This window comes from Pan paniscus, chromosome 1 (assembly GCF_029289425.2).
Source record: "Pan paniscus chromosome 1, NHGRI_mPanPan1-v2.0_pri, whole genome shotgun sequence".
NCBI lineage: Eukaryota > Metazoa > Chordata > Mammalia > Primates > Hominidae > Pan > Pan paniscus.
The window spans coordinates 89965733-89986766 of NC_073249.2; the positions used below are offsets into that span (position 1 = coordinate 89965733).

At 47.1% G+C, this 21034-nt stretch overlaps 1 protein-coding gene across 3 annotated transcripts in view; it reads left to right on the forward strand.

The window, feature by feature from the left end:
- Positions 1-16454, forward strand: part of CFAP45 (cilia and flagella associated protein 45) — a 28053-nt gene extending 11599 nt beyond the window's left edge. For 2 of the 3 annotated variants that reach the window (XM_063604396.1, XM_055112742.2), the window contains exons 5-12: positions 339-509; positions 1662-1840; positions 3793-3922; positions 7651-7797; positions 10883-10996; positions 11596-11789; positions 15600-15824; positions 16205-16398. In XM_063604396.1, coding sequence (XP_063460466.1) covers positions 339-509; positions 1662-1840; positions 3793-3922; positions 7651-7797; positions 10883-10996; positions 11596-11789; positions 15600-15824; positions 16205-16283 — 1239 coding nt within the window. In that variant the 3' untranslated portion in view covers positions 16284-16398. Of the gene's footprint in view, positions 1-338; positions 510-1661; positions 1841-3792; positions 3923-7650; positions 7798-10882; positions 10997-11595; positions 11790-15599; positions 15825-16204 lie in introns of all 3 variants that reach the window. The other variant, XM_003811898.6, reaches the window with a different exon arrangement.
- Positions 16455-21034: the final 4580 nt, after the last annotated feature.

The window sequence follows — 21034 nt, forward strand, 5'->3', positions numbered from 1 at the left end:
AGTTAACCTCCCTAAGCCTTCACCTCTGCAGATGGGTGGCAGAATCAAAATGCACTGGGGAACTCTCATTAGGGGACCCTGAAATGAGGCACAAATTATGTACTTAATGAAGAAATATTACAGAAAGGAGACCAAAGAGCAATACCTGAGATGAGAGGTGGGAGCAGCCGGGGCCAAGGGGAGGGCTGAGAATGAAGCCAGGCTGTGGAACTTCTTGGTTCTGACATCATCACTGGCCAAGGCAAAATTGTGCTGGGTCACCTGTGGTAGCCAGGCTAGCGCCCAGGGCACAGAGCGCATGAAATAATCTCCCACTGAGCCAGACTGGTCTCCCTTAGGATGCAGTGATGACACGAAAGAAGATCATGAAACAGAAGGAGATGGTGTGGAACAACAATAAGAAGCTCAGTGACCTGGAGGAAGTGGCCAAGGAACGGGCCCAGAACCTCCTGCAGAGAGCCAACAAGCTGCGGATGGAGCAGGAGGAGGAGCTCAAGGACATGAGCAAGGTGGGCTCTTCGTCTCTCCCTTCCCTCTGAGCATTCACTGCCATCCCTCTGCCCTCCCCTTATTCCCGCACTGGACAAGGCCAGGGACTGGTGGGGGTGTGGGCAGGGGCGGGGCGGGGGAGAGCTGCACCTGCTGTGGTAGTTGCAGTGATCACAGTGAGGACTGGCTCTGCCACCTGTTCGCTGTGTGACCATGGGCAAGTCACTTGCCCTCCCTGAGCCTCACTTTCTTCATTTGTAACTTGAGGGTGGTAAAACTACTTTGTGGAATCATTGGCAGGATGAAATAAGGTAGTAGACGGGAGAGGCTTTGTGGGCTGAGGATTGGTAAATTAAATGTGAAGTGTTACTTTTATTTTCATCCTGTTAGTTCAGTTCTGGCCACGTATGGTGGTCGAGGCAATTGGATGCTTTTGGAGTACCCAAAGCTTTTCCTTTGGCTGAGAGCCTAAAGACCAGAGGCTCATTTGAATTCTGTTGTAACTCATTTGCATGTGGTTCACTTCCTTACCAAATGAAAAGTGCTGATTCCCCAATCCCTGCACCTCTGATTTCTGTCTCTCAGGTAAATCTTCTCTATGTATGCCTCCTTTAATTTTCTAAAGGTTTTACTTTTGGGTTCTTATTGATGGACCCGTGGTTTTTCATCCCTTTTGTGTCATGTTGGGCTCTTCCAGCTTAAAAATCTTGTGGCCTGGCCTCTGCAAGAGTGTCTTAGCTCCCCTGAGGAGAACAAGGGGTCCAACCTGGAGTTCATGGGTCTCTAAGTGGAACAATGGACCTCTGAAGTTTTATAGAAATTTTGTGTGTACATGTATAAGTGAGTTTTATGGAGGAAAGGGACTGTTGCTTTCATCATATTTCCAAAGGGTGACCCATTACCACCAAAACCCTAAGATGTAGCTCCCTGAAAGATGCTATTCCAGGCCCCTCCTTGCACAGACCCTGGCACCTAGCAGGAGGCCAGTAAATCTTTGAGCTAAACTATATTAAGGGGAAAGGTAAATATAAGAACATTCTTATTTCCCCGGACTTGTGAGCAGTCATGCACACCTCCAGCATGCTCAGCAGTATAGCATTCTGTTTCCATTTCTTCCCCTTAAACTTATACATCCCTAGGCCTAGTGCTACAGTTTAATCTCCACTCTCCAGATTATCCTCAATGCTAAGTGCCATGCCATCCGGGATGCCCAAATCCTGGAGAAGCAGCAGATCCAAAAAGAACTGGACACAGAGGAGAAGCGGTTGGATCAGATGATGGAAGTGGAGCGGCAGAAATCCATTCAAAGGCAGGAGGAACTGGAGAGGAAGAGGAGGGAGGAAAGAATTAGGTAAAGATGTGGTTTTGGCATCTCCCTCTCTAAGCTATTTCCATGTATCTTTAGGTCCATGTAGCCTAGCAAAGAGGGAAGAGATGAGAAATGGTCATTATTGTCATCTACTTATTATCTCAAAACTTTACTAAGTGATACATAGAATCACAGAACTTTTTTTTTTTTTTTAAGAGGGAGTCTCACTCTGTCGCCCAGGCTCTGGAGTGCAGTGGCATAATCTCGGCTCACTGTAACCTCCACCTCCTGGGTTCAAGCGATTCTCCTGCTTCAGCCTCCCAAGTAGCTGGGATTACAGGCACGCACATCCACACCTGGCTAATTTTTGTATTTAGAAGAGATGGGGTTTCACCATGTTGGCCAGGCTGGTCTCAAACTCCTGACCTCAAGTGATCCCCCGGCCTTAGCCTCCCAAAGTGCTGGGATTACAGGCATGAGCCCGGCCAGAATCACAGAACTTTTAGAAGCTTATTTCCCAAATCCTAGGAGGCACTTCACAGTCTGGCTGCAATCAATCTCGTTTCTCACCCCTACCTGCCATCTACTCTTGCTTTTTCCCAGGCCCCCAACATGCCAGGCCTTGTGACAAGTTCTTAATTTTTTTTTTGTTTTCTCTTTTTTGAATACCCTTTTCTTTCCTTTTCCTCTTGGAAAATGCTGTCTCCTTCCCTTTATATATAGCTTTGCTGTCACCTCCCTCATGTCACTAGGCAGGCTTAGTGGCTCCCTTCTCTGTGCCCATCACTCTGTGTTTATGCTCCAGCATCCCACTCTTGTGCTGTGGCTTTCTGACCCTCCTAGATGCTACGCTCATTGCGGACAGGTCCTTTCGTATCCAGTTCTGTAGCTTCTGAGCCTAGCAGAGTGTTTGGCCTGTAATAGGTGCTTAATTCATGTTGGGATGAATAAATTCAGTCTCCCCTTCATTTTGTGCAGAAAAGGACAAGTCCCAGAGCAAGTAAATTATAGAATAATAGTGTCCTAGATTTAGAATGCCAACCATACAATACATGAATTACCTTTATAAATAATCTTTGTACCACACTGAATGGCAGTTTTAGCTCCCCAACTGTATCCTGTTCTCTGGAACCATTCATCTCTGTGCCTCGTATACTATACCTGGTACATTCACCTCTGTACTTCTGGTAGGTACCTGGTATACTATAGTAGGTTCCCAGTGAAAGGTTACTGAGTGGCTAAGTGGCTGTCCATCTTCTGCATAAACAGCTCCAGCAAAGGAAAACTCTGTGTCTTGTTAGGCAACTGTAATGATTTGAGCTGGTCCTTATATTGAGCCCAAACTTGTTTTCATGTAACCCTTTTACTCTTTACTTCTGTTTATTTCATCCGGGGTCATGAAGCCATTCGAGCACTCTGTCTGAATGTGGCTCTCATACTCTTTCCCCTTAATTCTGATCCTAATATGTGTCTTCTCCCGTTCTTCCAGCCTTTACTCATATGTCATGGGGTCTATGCTTCCAAGTTTATTGACATCCCACTAACACATAGGGAATCACTGACAACATTGCTTGTACACCCTGGGTTTGTTTTGTTTTGTTTTGTTTTGTTGGCTTTTTACTATTCAGCTAGCTTCCTATGATTACTCTGGGAAGAATTGGGAGGTGGTAGGATTTCAGAAACTCTTTATATACTGGAAGGTAGAAGGTGTTTTATCAAGTGGGGTACCCCTCTTGGACAAACAAATAAAGACGGAGAATCTCAGGAAGAGTGAGCCCTGGAACCAGGAGCTCAGGAGAAAGGAGGCCAACCCCTGAGGTCCTTCCTGGGGGAGGGACTTTGGTCTGGGCTCATGAAGCATATTCATGTTTAGGGGGCACTTGTCAAGTTGTTTTGGTGACACCACCCATCTTGGGGGTTGTTTAGGTGGAGGTTGGACTCTGGGAGATGTGGACCCTGGGTTTCTAAGACACTGTGGCACTGTTCTTTCCAAGAGGAAGGCGGCAAATTGTGGAACAGATGGAAAAGAACCAGGAGGAGCGATCGCTCCTTGCTGAGCAGCGGGAGCAGGAGAAGGAGCAGATGCTGGAATATATGGAACAGCTCCAAGAGGAAGATCTAAAGGTAACAGGCCAGACAGACAATGCCACGTTTCACCACCAGCAGCATCAAAACCCTTCAAGACTCTGGGGTTTCAGGGTGTTGACTGATTTTCTGCCAGGCACATGCTCATTTCACAACATCATCACCGTCAACTTTTTATTGCCATGTTAAATATTTATTTCACCATGGTGTCACGCTGGGGGATGAGCAGTGATTTGGATAGATATTATCCCTTCCTTCCAAGGACTTGAGGTCCAAGACTGACATATCACTGTGAATAGACACATAAAGGAAATATATGGCTGCATGCTTTGCACAAGTAAACATAGGGATGTTTTATAGTCTTCCCTCAATCACCTAGGGATATTATATACTTTGTAGATGAACAGTAGCAATATCTTAGTTCCAGACTCCCTGCTGTTACTTCACTCAAAGTACATAGCATCCCATTGTCATTAACTGTGTTGTGAAGCCAAACCTTTTCTTCCTGTTAGTCCAAATAAAATTAGTAAGCATATTTATTGCAAAAGAAATGACGACATACCTGCCCAAACTAAGAAGACTTAAAAAGTCATCTTCTGTGTGCCTTCTCTGGGCTGTAACAATGTATAAAACCCTTTAGTACAGTGAGGGACATGGCAGGCACTTGGATAATTTATTTTTTTCCTCAATTTTTTATTTTGAAAAATTTTGCACACACAGAAAGTTGAAAAAATTGTATCACACCCATAAACTCTTCACCTAGATTTAATGATTGTTAATCATTTACCTTAGTTGTTTGTTTCTTTCTAGGTGTGTGTGTGTGTGTGTGTATATATATATATATATATATATTTATTGTTAAACTATTTGAAAGTAAGTTGCAGATATCTTGACACTCTGCCACTAAATGCTTCAGCCTGCAGCTCTGAAGAACATGGACACTCTCTTACATGTCAGCAATACCATTATCACCTCCTCCATCAAAAACTTGGATTCAGTGATTCCATAATATCATCTAATAGTTAATCCACATTCACATTTCCCAATTGTTCCAAATATGTATTTCCGGCTCTCTTGTTTCCAAACTAGACGTTAATCAAGGTTTGCACATTGCATTCCGTTGAGTCTCTTTAGTTTGTTTTGATCTAGAAGAGTTCCCTCATTCATTCATTCATTCATTCATTCAGTTCTTCATTCATTTTTACAACACTGATGTTTTGAAGCATCTAGGCCGGTTGCCTTTAAGAATATCTCACATTCTGAATTTGTATGATTGCCTCCTCATGGTGCCATTTAACTTGTGGAACACGTATTCTTTTATGATTCTCTCCCTCCCCTGTGTTTGTGAATTGTCAAGTTGTCATCAGCTAGTGCATTTGATGGTGGTGAGTGACAGGGGGACGTGAAGAGTGCTGCAGGTGGGCAGACTTGTAATTATGAAGCCTTCTCATCACATCTGCAGTGTGAGGAGCTGCTAGAGAAGTGCAATGAAGATCACCTGTGTAGTTGGGAAACTGAAGGGGCACACAGCTCCGTGAACTGCATGAGAAGGAGAATAGCAGGGTGAAGGCAATGAGAGACCTGGCCAAGTTACTCCATTTCCTGGCTCAGGGGAGAGAGAGTGGGAAAGGGCCAAGAAGGAAAGTTAGAGGGCAAATATGCAGGGTAGTGGGTGAGAAGTGAGGGCGGGAAAATCCAACTAGATGTGGGGAGTGGGAATTAGTGGGCTTACTGAGGAAGTTCTAGGAGTCCATGAGTCAGCACCATTATGTTGATGTTGTGTCATTATCCTTTTAATGTCCTTCTAACAGGCACTCCCTGAGTCTCCAGGAAGTATTATTGGGCAATTTTAGCAAGGAAACCTGTGCCTTCCCAGCTTTAGACCTACTGTATTATCTCATGGTGGTACAAAGGGCAGCGTTTCCCACCTTGCTAACAAAGGGGAAAAGAGTGAAGGGAATTTATCTGGGGTTGCTTTGGAAGGGCTTCAAAAGAAACAGGGAAAGTCCTTTGGTGTCTTGGAAATGAAATGAGCCAACAAAAACAACAAAACGTAAATAAATAGGGAAAGAAGTAAATAAATACATGATTGTATGTATGTCATACATCAGAAATCAACAGCATCTTTAGCTTTGAGGGCCAGTGAGATTAAATGATGTCTGGGATACAAATGGCAGGTCTAAAATCAGTGAGAAGCAGTTAGGAAGGAAAGAAAGAGAGGGAGAAGGGGGAAAAGGAATGAGAGAGTTGGAGGGGCAGAAAGGGAAAAGTGGAGTGAGCAAAGAAATGAGTATGGTGAGAGAGAGGGAATGTCTGTGACTCACGCACCACATGGACCTCAGAGGCAGAGAGTTGCCATACCGCTCTGGTTCAGAAGCCTTCCTGAAGGAAGAAGCCTTGAACTGGGCAGTGAGCCAAGCTGGCAGAGAGCCAGCACTAGAGGAAGACACACAGGGAGAGTTACCTTGGTTAGATGAATCAGGGCAGCAGCTGGGCTGAGGAAGAGCTGGAAGGCCAGGGAGGGATTTAGTCTTTGGAGAAATGGAGGGAGCTGGAAACAGTGTGGGAGGTGGGGTGAGTTAATCAATAGAAGAACTTAAGGAGTCTGAGATTGATTGGAGGTGACTGGGGGGCCAGCTGTTCCCCTAATTCCGATGCCCCTCTGCACCTGAGAATGTGCTTGGCTCAGAAGTGGTCTGATCATTGAGAGCTGTTGAAGGCTCAGGTCTGGGAAAGGCAGGGGGATCCTTCCTTAAAAACGACCTTGTTCACATTGGTACTCTGATCTCCGTCAAATGTTTCTCTGTGTCTAAGAACTTTTTTTCTTTCCTTTCTCACATGCCTCTCACTTTGGTCCTACCTTTCCTGCCTCATTTATCAATGGTTTATCGAATATTTGCTATTTTCCTTGCATTGGGCTACATATTGTTGGGGAAGAGAGGATGTGTGACACAAGGTCCCTTGTCCTGTAACTGGGGCAGAGCGAACACATATGAAATGAGTGGGGACCTGCAAGGCAGTGTATGATCACCTTGCAAGAGGTGTGTCACCACCTTAAGTGCAGAGAGAATTTAGAAATGGAGAGAGAACTGAAAGTTGAGGCAATCAAGCAAGATTTCCAGAGAAGGTTGATACTTTAATTTAGACAGAACAGGTTTCAAAATTTTAGCTCTGGAGATTATAAGCTGTGTGGCCGGTGGGGAAGTCACTTCAATGCTGGGCCTCAGTTTCTTTATTGGAGCAAGAGAGATAACGAGGCCTACCTACCTTTTAGGATTTTGGGACATATTTAGGTATTAGAGATAGTCTGTGTACAGTGCTCAAGAAATAGAAAGCACTCAATTAAGGCAATATGTATTATTTCAGTCGTCACTATTGACTGGAGAGTGAAAGTTGGGTTTAAATGGGAGAGGGACATTGAAGGCAGGAGAAGCACCATGAGCAAAGCCACAGGGGTAGGATTTAGCAAAACATGTGAGAGGCAGTTGTGTGGAACTTTAAGAGCTTCTGCTTCCTGAAAATATAGAGATCAATAGCATCAGGGGCTGCCACAAAGTCAAGTTGGATGAAGACTGTAAAGAGGCCATTTGGTTGAAGAGGGTATTTATGACCCTTGAAAAAACAGCTTTAACAAAGGATAGTTGTGGACACTAGGCTGCAGGCAATGCATTTGCCCCCTCCTCTGTCTGCGTCTCTCTATCCCTGGATGCCAGTGGCTTCTAGTCTTACCTCTTTGTACTCTGAGGCTCTCTTTCTTTTGCTGGCAGGACATGGAACGAAGGCAGCAACAAAAACTGAAGATGCAAGCTGAGATTAAGCGCATCAATGATGAAAACCAGAAACAGAAAGCAGAACTGCTGGCTCAGGAGAAGCTGGCAGACCAGATGGTGATGGAGTTTACCAAGAAGAAGATGGTAGGGACTTGGTTTCTGGGACCTTTGGTTAGGAATGGAATGTCTGTCACAGGGAGAGGAGGGCCTGAGAACTAAGGGAACTCCAGTGGAAGGCAGCCGCACCTTCATTCTAAGATGCACATCCTTAGTTCAAGGGCCTGGCTTCTTTGTCTCTTCATCTTAGCCAGTCCACTTGTTCATTAACAGAGACAGCCTAGAAAGGACAACCAAATTAGCTTTAACCTCATTAACACCTTTGATTAGAAGTTGGGATGAGGGCCATGTGCAGGCAGAAAAGAAAACTGAAACTATTGGTGAAAGTGAGTTTTTTTGTGGATTTGTCATGACTTGTGTAATTATACCCCTGGTAATCATGAGTCAGCGGTTACATAAATTTCTTGTGCAAATGCCTATATTGGACATCCTGTGTTGGGTGCTAGACTCAGAAAATAGTCTTCCCCCATCTCCCACCAAAGAACCTATATGACAGAGCAAATGCACAGCGGAGGAGAGAGCCATACCTGCAGACAGTTGCAGATGGATGTAGCTCATGAATGTGTCAGCTCATTCTGGGGCAAAATTGAGTAATAAAATGATTGGGATCTATGGGGATTGGAGAGTAGAAGAAGGCTTTTAAGAGTGGTATAGATAAAGTGAACATGGATTTATGTAGAAAGAGGAGGAAGTACTCAAGGTGGCAGGAAAGTTATTAAATTCTTCATGTGTTGATCTTGTCTGCCCTGCTAGTTTTGAAATTCCATGATGACAGAAACACATTGTACTTCTCTATGCTCCTCTACAGTACTGATTTTTAAAGAAGGCCAGGGGGAGGGTGTGAGTATAATTTGAATGGCATATTTGGTACACCTATATGTTCTGAATACAAACCACAGAAAATGAAGCTCAGCGAAGCTCACTTATTGGCTTTAGTATTCTTATTGGATGCTGGGGACACTCTATGCAAGCAATAGAGTGAGAATGCAGGTTTGGGGACATAGATGATTCCTACATAATAACAATCATATAACTATCATTTAGTGAGCACCTAGTCTGTGCATAGGCTCCGTGCTAAGTGTTTTACACGTGTTATCTCTTTTAATCTTTACAATAATCCTGTGAAATGGTCACTGATGATTCAAAATATACTGGATGCTTCAATATGTGTCCAGTCAGACTAGGCTGAAAATACCTAGGATAATGCTGTACCACTGGAACTCAACCACTATTTTCCCAAGTGAATGAAGCTGGGGATGATGAGCTAATTCTGTGTAGGAGTTAGTGCACATATTTTCTGGCTGCAGCAGAGGGTTGGTAGTGGATATAATAAGAAATGAGGGTGGTGAGATGACAGAGAGCTAAGAGCAGTTGTTGGGGTGTCTTGGACATTGAGTGGAGCTGGAAGAGTGGAATGATAAGGAGTCGCCATGAATTTCTAAGCAAGAGAGGAGTATATCTTGTCTTTATCATGGAAAGGACATTGTCAAGGTGTAGCTGGGAGAGGCTGGAGACTGGCCACGGAATCAGGCACTTGGGCATGTCCACAGTCCACCGTAAGTATCTACGTATATCACAAGCCCTTACCAACCTCACGGTGGTATCTATTCTTGCAGCCAGGGCTGCCCCTGCAGAGCTAAAAGCAGAAATTGGTTGTAGAAACACCCAGAGTTCCCTGTCCTGCTATCTAGGGCAGGGTGGACAAAGGAAGCAGCTTGACAACAGCCTTGTACAACTTACAGGGACAACTCACTGGGCTTCACAGAAGTCTGGGCAGGTAGAATGAGGGCAAGGAAGGTTTTTTTTTTTTTTTTTTTCAGATGTAGTCTTGCTCTGTCACTAGGCTGGAGTGCAGTGGCGCGATCTCAGCTCACTGCAGCAACCTCTGCCTCCCGGGTTCAAGAGATTCTCCTGCCTCAGCCTCCCGAGTAGCTGGGACTACAGGCATGCGCCACCATGCTCAGCTAATTTTTGTATTTTTAGTAGAGACGCTGTTTCACCATGTTGGCCTGGATTGGTTTGATCTCTTTACGTCATGATCTGCCTGCCTCAGCCTCCCAAAGTGCTGGGATTACAGGCATGAGCCACCATGCCTGGCCGGGAAGATTCTTTATAAATGTCACATTTGCCTCCAACCTGCACCATTCATCTTACGATTGCTCAAGAATGGCGTTGGGAAGCTGGGCTTGGGAAGCTTTTAAGGATATACCTGTTTTTTCAGAGAGGTGGAAAGGGAGCTAATTTTGGTGGTTCATTCTTTAAGTATCTGGTAACCACTGTGGGACTGCCCAAAGCATGGTTGGCTCTTTGCCCAGGGACTAATGAGATAACCTCCACCTGCTGTACTTTACAAGACAGGCACAGGACCAGTTGTTTCTTGGCCCAGTAGCCTTGCAACTTGAAAATTGTCTATGACATAGTGGAAGGAGTGTGAAAGCCAGGGTCAGGGTACCTGTGTTCAAATCCTGTTAGGTAGTTTACTTCCTGTGCAATCTTGGGCAAGACCCTTGATCTTTCTGACCATCCGTTTCCTCATCTATAATATCTGTCTCAGGAAATGTTGTGAGGGCTCTCCAGGATAACACATAGGAAAGTGTTTTGTAAACAATAAAGCATTTTATAAATGCTAATTGTTTTATATTCATGCATTGCTAAATTCATTTTACCTTATTTATTTATTTATTTATTTATTTATTTATTTTGAGACAAGGTCTTACTCTGTTGCCCAGGGGAATGCAGTAATGCAATCATGATTCACTGCATCCTCGACTTCCCAGGTTCAAGCAGTCCTCCTATCTCAGCTTCCCGAGTAGCTGGGACTATAGGCACATGCCACCATGCCTGGCTAATTTTTAGATTTCTAGTAGAGGCAGAGTCTTTCTCTGTGGCCTAGGCTGGTCATGAACTCCTGGGCTCAAGCAGTCCTCCTGCCTCAGCCTCCCAAAGTGCTAGGATTATAGGCATGAGCCACGGCACCTGGCCTTATTTTGTCCTATTTTAAAAGGAGTCAGGAAGTGGTAGGGGATATTGGAAAGTCTGTTGTAGGGGTTTTGTTTCTCTCTGCAAGGCTGGGGCAATGGCAACTATTCTACAAGGCCTTTCCTTCCGGCAGGCTCGAGAAGCAGAGTTTGAGGCTGAGCAGGAGAGAATCCGGAGGGAGAAAGAGAAGGAGATTGCACGCTTGAGGGCCATGCAGGAGAAGGCGCAGGATTACCAGGCAGAACAGGTACCTGCTTAGTCGCGACTTCCCTCTACTTTTCCCACTCCCTTGCCTATCCATCCCTTTGACAGCCTGTAGAATGGCCTTGAGGGTGGAGATGCGGAGGAAAGGTTGCAAGTTACCTAGACTTCAGTAGTCTGAGAAGGAAGGGGTGGCCTGCTCCCAGGGCCTGTGTCAGCAGGGATTGGGCAGTGCAGCCTGTGCTTAAGGTTCAAGAGAAAGTTTTTCGCTGCTCCATAAAGAAGAACTTTCAACCTTAACCAACTAATGAAATATGCCACCAGGGGAAACTGCGGCATCTCCATCATTAGCAGTTTTTAAAATTAGAAGCAATTTCAAGACTGCCTGGAGATGTCTGAGGTACAGGGAAAGAACTGGGATGAGTGGGTTGGAAGAACAAGATGACCCCTCAGGTTATCTTCTAACCCAAAGGTTTGATGACAGGATTCCATTTCTCCTTTCCTAGAATAACTAGCTGCCAGAGAAATTCATGGTGCTTTTCAAAGCAGACTGTCAGAGTCTGTAAGTAGGTATCTTCTTAAAGGCACTTGGTCTGTACTTCCAGCTATTTTGTGCCCTCACTGGTCCCCTGCCAACATTCCCAGGATGCCTTGCGGGCCAAGCGCAACCAGGAGGTTGCAGACAGAGAGTGGCGCAGAAAGGAAAAGGAAAATGCGCAGAAGAAGATGGAAACAGAGGCTGAGCTGCGAAAAAGTCGGCTCGAACAGGTGGCTTTCAAGGAGCACGCTCTGGCTGTTCAGGTGCAACGGGACCGGGATGAGTTCGAGAGGATTCTTCGGTAGGAGGGGCCTGGGAACCTTGGATTCCTTTCCTTGTACTGTAGCAGGGATGGTCCATATTGGATAGAGAGAAGCTTTCTGGCATGTTAACAGATGCTCGTCAATCTTGTCTGGGTTGGTGGGATCATTATAACTAGATGGATGATTGAAACTTTTTTTTTTTAATTATACTTTAAGTTTTAGGGCACATGTGCACATTGTGCAGGTTAGTTACATATGTATACATGTGCCATGCTGGTGCGCTGCACCCACTAACTCGTCATCTAGCATTAGGTATATCTCCCAATGCTATCCCTCCCCCCACCCCCCTCCCCACCACAGTCCCCAGAGTGTGATATTCCCCTTCCTGTGTCCATGTGATCTCATTGTTCAATTCCCACCTATGAGTGAGAATATGCGGTGTTTGGTTTTTTGTTCTTGCGATAGTTTACTGAGAATGATGGTTTCCAATTTCATCCATGTCCCTACAAAGGCCATGAACTCATCATTTTTTATGGCTGCATAGTATTCCATGTGTGTATATGTGCCACATTTTCTTAATCCAGTCTATCATTGTTGGACATTTGGGTTGGTTCCAAAACTTTTAAAAATCACTTGAGCCAAGAATTTTGTGATTAGAGAATTGGGAGATAGCACCTGGAATTGCTTAAGGAATTGGTGATGACTGGGATTATTTACCCTGGAGCAGTAAAAGTATAAATAAAGGTAAAAATCTGGTCCATTCTGCTGCCCTCTGACCCATGTGCCCCTGCAAATTGGGGATGAAACTGCAAGAGGAGTGGTTTAGGAAAGATAGAGAAAAGAACTTCAGACACTAAGGGTTGTGAGTCACTGGAGCAGGACTTTAAGGGAGCTGTTTGCCGTTCATTTGACAAATATATATTAAGCACAGAAATGCAGGGCTCTGTGCTGGATGCCATGGAGGACATTAGCAATTAACAAAACACTGCTCTTGACCGTTCCACAGGAAAGGTATTAGAGATTTGTGTTTGGATGGACTGCACCTACATCAATCCATCTTTCTTCCTTGGTAGCTCTTTATCCTTTTACTTTTGTTTTCCCTTTTGGCTCAATGATAATTTCAACACATAAGTGGAAGCTAAATGTTCACATCTCTCACTGTTCTGCTCCCTCCCCAAAAGCAGTCAACAGTCACAGCTCCCATTGGTTCCCCTCTCTGCTCTATTTTCCACCAGTCAGACCTGGTCCCTGGGGGTGTTCTCCTGGTCTAACTGGGAATGACTCTCTTTTTGCTCTGGTTCAGACCCTACAACATTAGAATTTTTCAAAAGGAAACAAGCCAAGCAAAATTTGAATTGAAGGGATACAAAATTATAGACATTATGCTCAGATAAGTAGAGATTAAACAGTATAGCATCACTTTCTTGGTTCATATGCTCTAAGTCCTTCCTCTTGGCAATGGGTAGTTAGTGGCATGCCAGACCAGGCTACCCAGACCGCTAGTTAGAGGCAGAGCAGGTCTTTGGGAGCCTCTGTCCTTACCAGAGCCAGATTTTTGGCCTTTTATTGGACTGCAGGCCCCAGCATGTCCCCCCTGCCATGATACCCTTTGGCTGTGTAATTTTCTCTGCCCCCAGGGTTGTGCCATGGTCACTGGACACCTAGTGAAGAAAGTAGCTTCCTAAATGCCCCCCAAGATTCTGCCCTTGGGCTACAGACTGCCTTCCAGATGTCTCCTCTCTCCTCCCTGGCCTCTATGCCCTTGGACATCTGTGTTGCTGTTAACAGGCACTAATAAATATTAATGAAATGAAATTTAAGTCCTACTTTTGCTGCCGACCCATTTGTCTTTCCTTTGCATCATTTGCCTGAAGCATATGCACTAGCCAGTTATTAAAGCTAGACCAGCCTTTTTGGAGAAGTTCAACTTCACCTATTGTTGTAGGTTAGTATCTAGGCCTAGTGTCTCCAGGGCCATGTGACCACCATGGTTGGTGTCTTTACTCAGAAGCATCTCTGCCACCGCCCAAATCCAACTTTCTCTGCCTCAAAAGCACAGCCTCCTGTATGGCCTATATGTGGACTTTTGTTTCTGGACAGAGGGATGTCCATACTTCTCAGCCTGTTGACTAAGCAGAGATAGCTGTCTTCCTCTACCAGGTGGTTTTTAGAAACGTCTTGGAGCTTTTGAAAAATACGATGACCAGGCTTCACTTCCTGGATTGTGATTTAAATGGTCTGGGATTAGGCCCATGCGTGAGTCTGTTTCAAAAGCTCCCAGGTGATTCTAAAATGTAGCTAGGCTCTGTGATCACTGCCCTAACCCGATGGAACGACCAGGTTCATCCTCATTTGGATTTTCAACTGCCTGGCACCACCGGGGCTCTCTAGTGACACATACAAGTCCCCCTTTTCCACACTTACCCCTTCACTCGGAAGAGGGTGAAACAATAGAAAACTGTTCTAAATATAGGAAAACAATGGCAAGGCAAAGAGGAGAGTCCCCCTGCTATCAGAGATGTGTCTGGGAAGTCAGGATTTGGTGTCTAAATACAGAGGGCTGAGGAAGCCAACAGTATTCTTCGGGTAAACTGGGAAGTCTCTGTAGAAGGCACAGAATTTTAGGAGATGTTTGCATGATGGAAAGAGTTTCTGGGAGTGGGGAGGATGCCGCATGTATGGTGGATCTTGGAAGAAAGCTAGAGGGAAATGAGGAAATGAAGCAGTGTTGTAGGTACCTTTTGTTGGGGTATCAGTGACTCTAGGGGAGGACAGCAGGTGAGAAATTCCTGCCTAAGATGATTTTACATTTCATTTTTTAAATTATGTTGAGAACAAAATTAGATGTTAGCTTAAGAAGGCCTATAAATGCATTTTTTTCTGAGATGCGAATGCATTTCATTTGAGTGTTTTCTGAGCCTTTCCTGTTGCCATTAGTGATTTTCTCCCTGATGTCAGGGTCCATCAGGTATTTTTGTGGAAGAGGTTTCTAAGGGAAATTTGGAGAGGTGGATCAGGAAGAGAACTGAGCGATATCAGGCTGAGCTCCTTCCTTCTTCCAGTAACCAGGGTGGAGCTAGCATGACACTTTACGCATCTTTTACATTTCCAAGCATCGAGGGAGGGAGGGAGGGAGGCAGGAAAGGAAGGAAGGAAGCAAGGAAGAAGGAAGGAAGGAAGGAAGGAAGGAGAAGAAATCTCAGGATAAGCTGGAGAGGAGTTATACATTGTTATCAGGGAGAAGTAGGAACAATAGTTCCCAGTGGGTGAAACCCTGGATGTAAGACTGGTTGCATAATTTTCAGGGCCCAGTGAAAATTGAGAATGTGTAGCTTGGGCAATGTAATGAGACTTCATCTCTACAAATAATAAACAAAAAATTAGCTGGGTGTGGTGGCACTCTCTTGTGGTCCCAGCTACTCGGGAGGCTGAGGTGGGAGAATCACTTGAGCCCAGGTGGTTGAGGCTGCGGTGAGCTATGATAGCACCACTGCATTCCAGCCTGGGTGACAGAGCAAGAGAGTGTGGACTCCCTTGTTCAAAAATTATTAAGAATTTCAAAACAGTGAAAGCAGAGCATCAAACCAAGCTCGGGGCCCTTCTAAGCATGCCCATGACATACAGTCATGCAACCCTGGAGCTAGTCCTGGCTGGGTAGGAGAAGGGGGCATGCATGCGCAGCAGCTTTTGGGGCTGATCCTTGAGTTACAAAATGGGGCTGGAGCCCAGAGGGCTGTGGTCTCTGAGGCATGTCTACTGAAGGAGCCCACCCAGGAGGCTCCCCCACCACCTTTCCTGGCCTGGGCCAGCTCAGCTGAGTTCATTTCATTCCTGTTTCCCTCCCCCAGGGCTCAGAGAGAACAGATTGAGAAGGAGCGGCTGGAGGAGGAGAAAAAGGCCACAGGGCGCTTACAGCATGCCAATGAGCTCCGGCGCCAGGTGCGCGAGAACCAGCAGAAGGAAGTGCAGAACCGGATTGCCACCTTTGAGGAGGGCCGGCGCCTCAAAGAGGAGGCCCAGAGACGCCGTGAGCGCATCGATGAGATCAAGAGGAAAAAGCTTGAAGAGCTGAGGTGCACTGGAATCTCCTCCTTTCCCAAATCCTCTTCCCTCCCCCAAAGAGATGGCACCACAGGCTGGAAAGCATGGGGATTTGGGGGTGAAGGGCCATGGCAGAGATGCTCAGGGAGAGGCCCTTCTCCCCACCCAGGGCTCATCCCTCCGAAGGGGGCTCCAGCAGAAAGTCCTGGGATGGGGTCTTGCTGGCTCTCTGGGAGCTCCTTGGCAGGATGCTGGAGCCTTGGCATGAATGTGTGTTTGGGGGGTGGATTGTGAGAGCAGGGTTGGGGGGTGCAGGCCCCCAGGTTCTGTAAACCCCACCCAGAGCCTGCTTCCTCCCACCTCCTGTCTGGTCCAATACCTTTCCTTATACCTGCCTGCGTTTCCCCGGCAGAGCCACTGGCCTTCCCGAGAAGTACTGCATTGAAGCTGAGCGCAAAGCTAACATCCTGCCAGCTACCTCTGTGAACTGAGGGGAGCCTTCGTGGCCCTCAGGATGCCTTCGGGGGACAGATTCTGCCCAGTCTCTGGGTGTCCATAATTGCTGCTAACCTAGACATTTCATAGTTACAGATTAAATCTACTTGACTTTAAGGAACAGCTTGGCTTTCTTGTGGGAATGTGGCTGCTACAGGGTACTGAAGGTGGAGTAAAATAGGTTGTGGGGGACCCGAGTGTGGGTGGTGTGGTGCTGAGGGTAAGGGAATGAGAAGACGCTCTTTTATGATGGTTTCTCCTAAGCCAGGAGGTCCCTTTGTTCTGGTGTCTCCTGGCCTTTTTGTGATTCCCTGGGATCACAATCTTGTCTCAGTTCCACCCTGACGCCCAGTTCAGAAGCATTTCAGGGCATTGAGGCAGAGCTACAGTTGCCTCTCAGTGGGGGCTGGGGCAAGGCTTGGCCAGGCGGAGCTGGTGAAGGAGGCACCAGGGCCAGGTGAGGCAAGGCTCTTACTGGGATCACACCCATGACTCAGATCACATCTGTGGAGGGAGTGAAGTTTGAACCTGGGGCTCACTCTGCCTGTCTCAGCTCTCTCCCACCAGAACCCTTTCAATTCCAGGCAATGCTGCAACACAGACACAGGCCCATGCCCCACTAGGGCACACCAAGAGCCCTGCACTCTCCACCCTGCCAGTCCAGTCCCCTCACCCGAACTCAGCCCCTCCTGTGGCTGGGCTCTCCTCAGTCCACCTCACTCCCATAGGTGGCGCTCCCAAACCATTTTCATCTGTTTTTAACTTGTCTCACTTTGCCCCAAACTATACTTTAATCATTCATTCACTTATTCAGATACTGACTGAGTGCCTACCACATGCCAGGTACATTCCAGGCACTCACTGAGCACAACAGACCTTGCTGCCCCCTCAGAAGCTGCTCATTTATGCCGGTCTGCTCCTGTTTTCTCCCCTGAGCTGCTCCCACCAAATTTCTTGTACCTTTGGAATCATCTCTGCCTTTTTGGCCTCTCACCTGGTTGTCAGGTACCCCTTCGGGGCTGGACTGCTAGCTTCTAGGGATGGAGCCATGTCCCCTGTTTTTGTGTGCCTAGGGGAAAGGGCTTTCCTCCAGCTGCTGTGACAATGAGGTCCCTCTCTACCCCTGGGGATGGATTCATCTTTCAAATCCAGAGCCCAGTCTTGCCTTCCCTGATAGGCCCTGCACTAGAGGAGGTGAGGAATCTGCTGGGTGCGTCCTGGATGTTTACAACTCCAGGTTACAAGGGCCTCAGGCAAGAGTCCTCTTTTCATAGGGCCCAGGGAGAGTCAGTAAGCTGTTTCCTGTGCTTCCTTTTCCTCAGGACAGCCACAGCTTCCCCAGGTGCCTTCTCCACCTTTTCCACCAGGAAAGATTGTTGCCCCGCCCGACCAACTGTTTGGGAAAGAGGCTTTCTCACCGTCCCTGCTCAGCACCTCTAACTGCAACCCTCCTTCCTAGGGAAGCTGATGCCTTCCTCCCTAGGGGTCTTGGGAAGATGTGGTACCCAGCCGCGGATGGGAGAGAAGACATGGCAATGCCGCTGAGGATTCTGGGACTCATCTGCAGTTGGGGCACTGGCAAAGGTTCTCTCTGAGCATCACCTGTTGCTTAGCTGATGCCTGCAGGGACCAGGGAACAAGGCTTTGCCTAGTTCAGGAGACACTCTTTCCCAGGAAAGCTAGAAAGAGCCTGGGTGCTTAAGAGTTTGCCTAGGCTCACACCTAAGTCATCCATCTCAGGGCTGGAAAAAATGGGCCACTATGGAGAAAGGATTGAGGAGAAAGGGGGTTCCACACCCACTGCTAACTTCTGAGCCCACTTAGACAAAAATGGGCCAACATCATAGGTTGAAAGTAAGGCCAGCATTTGACCAGAGCTGCTGCTGGTGAAAATGTAGGTCTTTGGGTCCGGGAAGATCCCAAAGCCTTACTAAAAGTGAGTGAGACTGTCGACTGGGTCTGGACACAGGGGCAGTTATAGGTTACGTGAATAAAGGCCTGGCTTTGGAGAAGAGAGAATATAGCCACTTCTGAGCAAGTGAAGATGGTTTGGGAGAGAATCTCAGGGCTCTGCCTCAGGGTTGACCCTTTTACTCTCATCAGGAGTTCTCCATCTTGGAATTGGCCCATGAAGTGGAAGAGAGTTTCAATTTCTTCTCTTGGGATTCCTAAGAAGTCACACCCAGGCTTTCATGGGCTCCAGAACTAGTCTGAACCAGTAAGAATCTAGTTCTAAGATGCCTGACACTCTTGAGAGCCAGGCAGGCAGTTGGGATCTGAGGCCAGTCAACTACATCTGGGCAATCTTTTATAAACCCTCTACCAATCTCACTCAGAAATGGCAGTGGGGATAATTACAGAGAAATCTCCCAGTGTTAAGTGGGGATTGGTGGGGTTAGGCTGCATGATAGTAGTGGCAGACTCAGCAGGACACTGTGTGAGCTGAGCCTGCAGAGTAAACCTAGGGCCTGGAGACAAAGAGAAAATGGGCATTCTTTTGAGGACTTCAGTGGGTTCCTAGGCTCAGTCTTGCTGCTAGAGGTTGGACCTTTAGTGGAGGTGCTTTCTGCTGAGGAGGTTTAAGCTTTCCCCTTCTCATGCTCAAAGGCGGAGATGGTGAGCTCTGTGTGCTCCTCTAAGCCACTGAATCAACACAGGGCTGTGTGAGAGGCTGTAAGAGGTAAGTAGGAAGTGCAGTTTGCTGCATCATCTTTGTTAATATAAAGCCTTTTTTCTTAATTGCCAACACTATTATTGACATTGATATATGGGTATCTGATCTTTTCATATCTACTTTTTACATTATTTTATGTATAAAGGTACATATTAGCTTCCCGTGGACTTCCCAGCCCCCTGTCTTCTGCCTTGGGGGTCTTCCAGCCCTTATAATGTCAGACTGAACTAGTCCACTCTAGGGAATCCAGGGGTTGGGCTCCCTGCCGGGGCACTGAGTCAGATCAGCAGGCAGTTGCTTCCCAGGCATGTGCCTCCTGGCTCCTGGCTGGGCCCTATGTCCTACCTGCCCACATGTGCCTGTTGTGGGTTGGAGGCGGTCTCAGTACTTTTGCTTCTGTGGCAGAAGCAGCTCCAGCTGGATGTGACTCAGCAGCTGCCCTGGTAGCTAAGCCATGCTGTCCCTGACTCAGTGGGGTGCTGGGATGTCCTTTACTACCCCTGAAAGCCTCAGCACCCCCACCTGTGACTCGAGTCACAGCTGGATATTACTTGGTCTCAGTAAAAGCATTTGGATTAGGCTCAGATGAAAGGGGCTGAGAGAGTTCAAAGACAGACAGGGCTTTCAGGGTGAGGACAAGTGGCCGTGGTTTAGGTGATGGTGGAAGGAGACGCTGGAACCTCAGACAAGAAGTCTGGATTTGTGGGCTGTGGAGACTCAGGGACAGTGAGCTCCTCACTCTATCTCTCACTCTCTCTCCTCCTAACTGCTGCTTCTGCAAAGAGTGGGAGCCTGGCAGAGAACTGTGAAAGAAGCAGATGGCTCACTGCAGACCATAGGTCTCTTCCCCTCCTGGGCTGCTGCCTATGGCAACCTGCCTCCCCTACCAGACTCTGAGATATGTCAGGGGAAATCATGCCCAGGTTACCTGGAAGGTCCTCATTTCCGACACTGCTGAGTTATTCCTGAGTTATTCTTGATTTGTCTGGCTTTAAATAGCTCAGACCTTCCCTCTGTCCTGGCCCCAAACCTCACATCCCTCCCAGTTGGGACATTCTCCTTGAGGCGCAAGCTCTGTGTTTCTTTTTGCATTCTCACCCATGTCCTCTTAAGAAAGGGCTAGTCATCATCTCAATACCTTTTGACAACTTTGAGGCTGGACAGGAGTAGGGTTGAGATTTTAGAGGGCTTTCTCAGAAGACTCCCAGAAAGAAGAGTCAGAAGTGGGTGAATGGAAGTGAGGAGCAGAAGGGCTGGGCCTGGAAGAACCTGTCCAGAGCCAGTGAATTTTCTGCATGGTCCCTGGGAAAGACTTCCCTGGGTAGTGGGGATGGACACCAAATCTTAGAATCTCAAAGCAGAAAGGGACCCCAAAGACCCTCTGATGCTTGAATATCCTTTGTAAACTCTAGTCAAATGGTTGGACAATCTGAGCTTGTACATCCTGAGAGACAGGGCGCTCACTACCTCAAAAGGCAACCCAAACCATCTCAGATTCGCCCTGATGCCCAGAAGTTTCTTAATATTGAGTCAATATGTCTTCCTGTGTATCCAGTGTGTGGACCGAGTTCTGCTCTTTGTGACCACACAAGGCAGGGCCAGGCTCCTTTTACATGATATTTCTTCAGATATCTCCTACCCTGGCTGCTGTGCAGCCTGACTCTGAGGGGAAGTGCCTGTCATTCTAGAAACACAGGGCTCTCCTGAGCATTTCAAGGAGGGGAGGAAACTGGGAGAAGTGGGGAATCTTCAACTTTATCCCTTGGGCTGGGCCTGCTGCTCTCCTGCCACGTAATACTTCTGCTGTCACTGCAGCCCTAGCAGCGCTCTGTTGCCTCTGAGCCCCGCCCCTGTGGCACCACCTTCCCCTTGACTCCTTCTATCCCAGTGTGCAGGCAACAGGAAACAAATACAGAGGGCAGAGCAAGGATTGGTCAGGACGGGCTTAGTGAGAAAGGCTCTGAACGAGACACACACCAGCTGCAGCTTCGTACTGACGCCTGCCAGCTCCTACACACCTTCCTGGGCAACTGCCAGCGGGGCAAGGCAGGCCTGGGGCCACCCTGCAGGTCA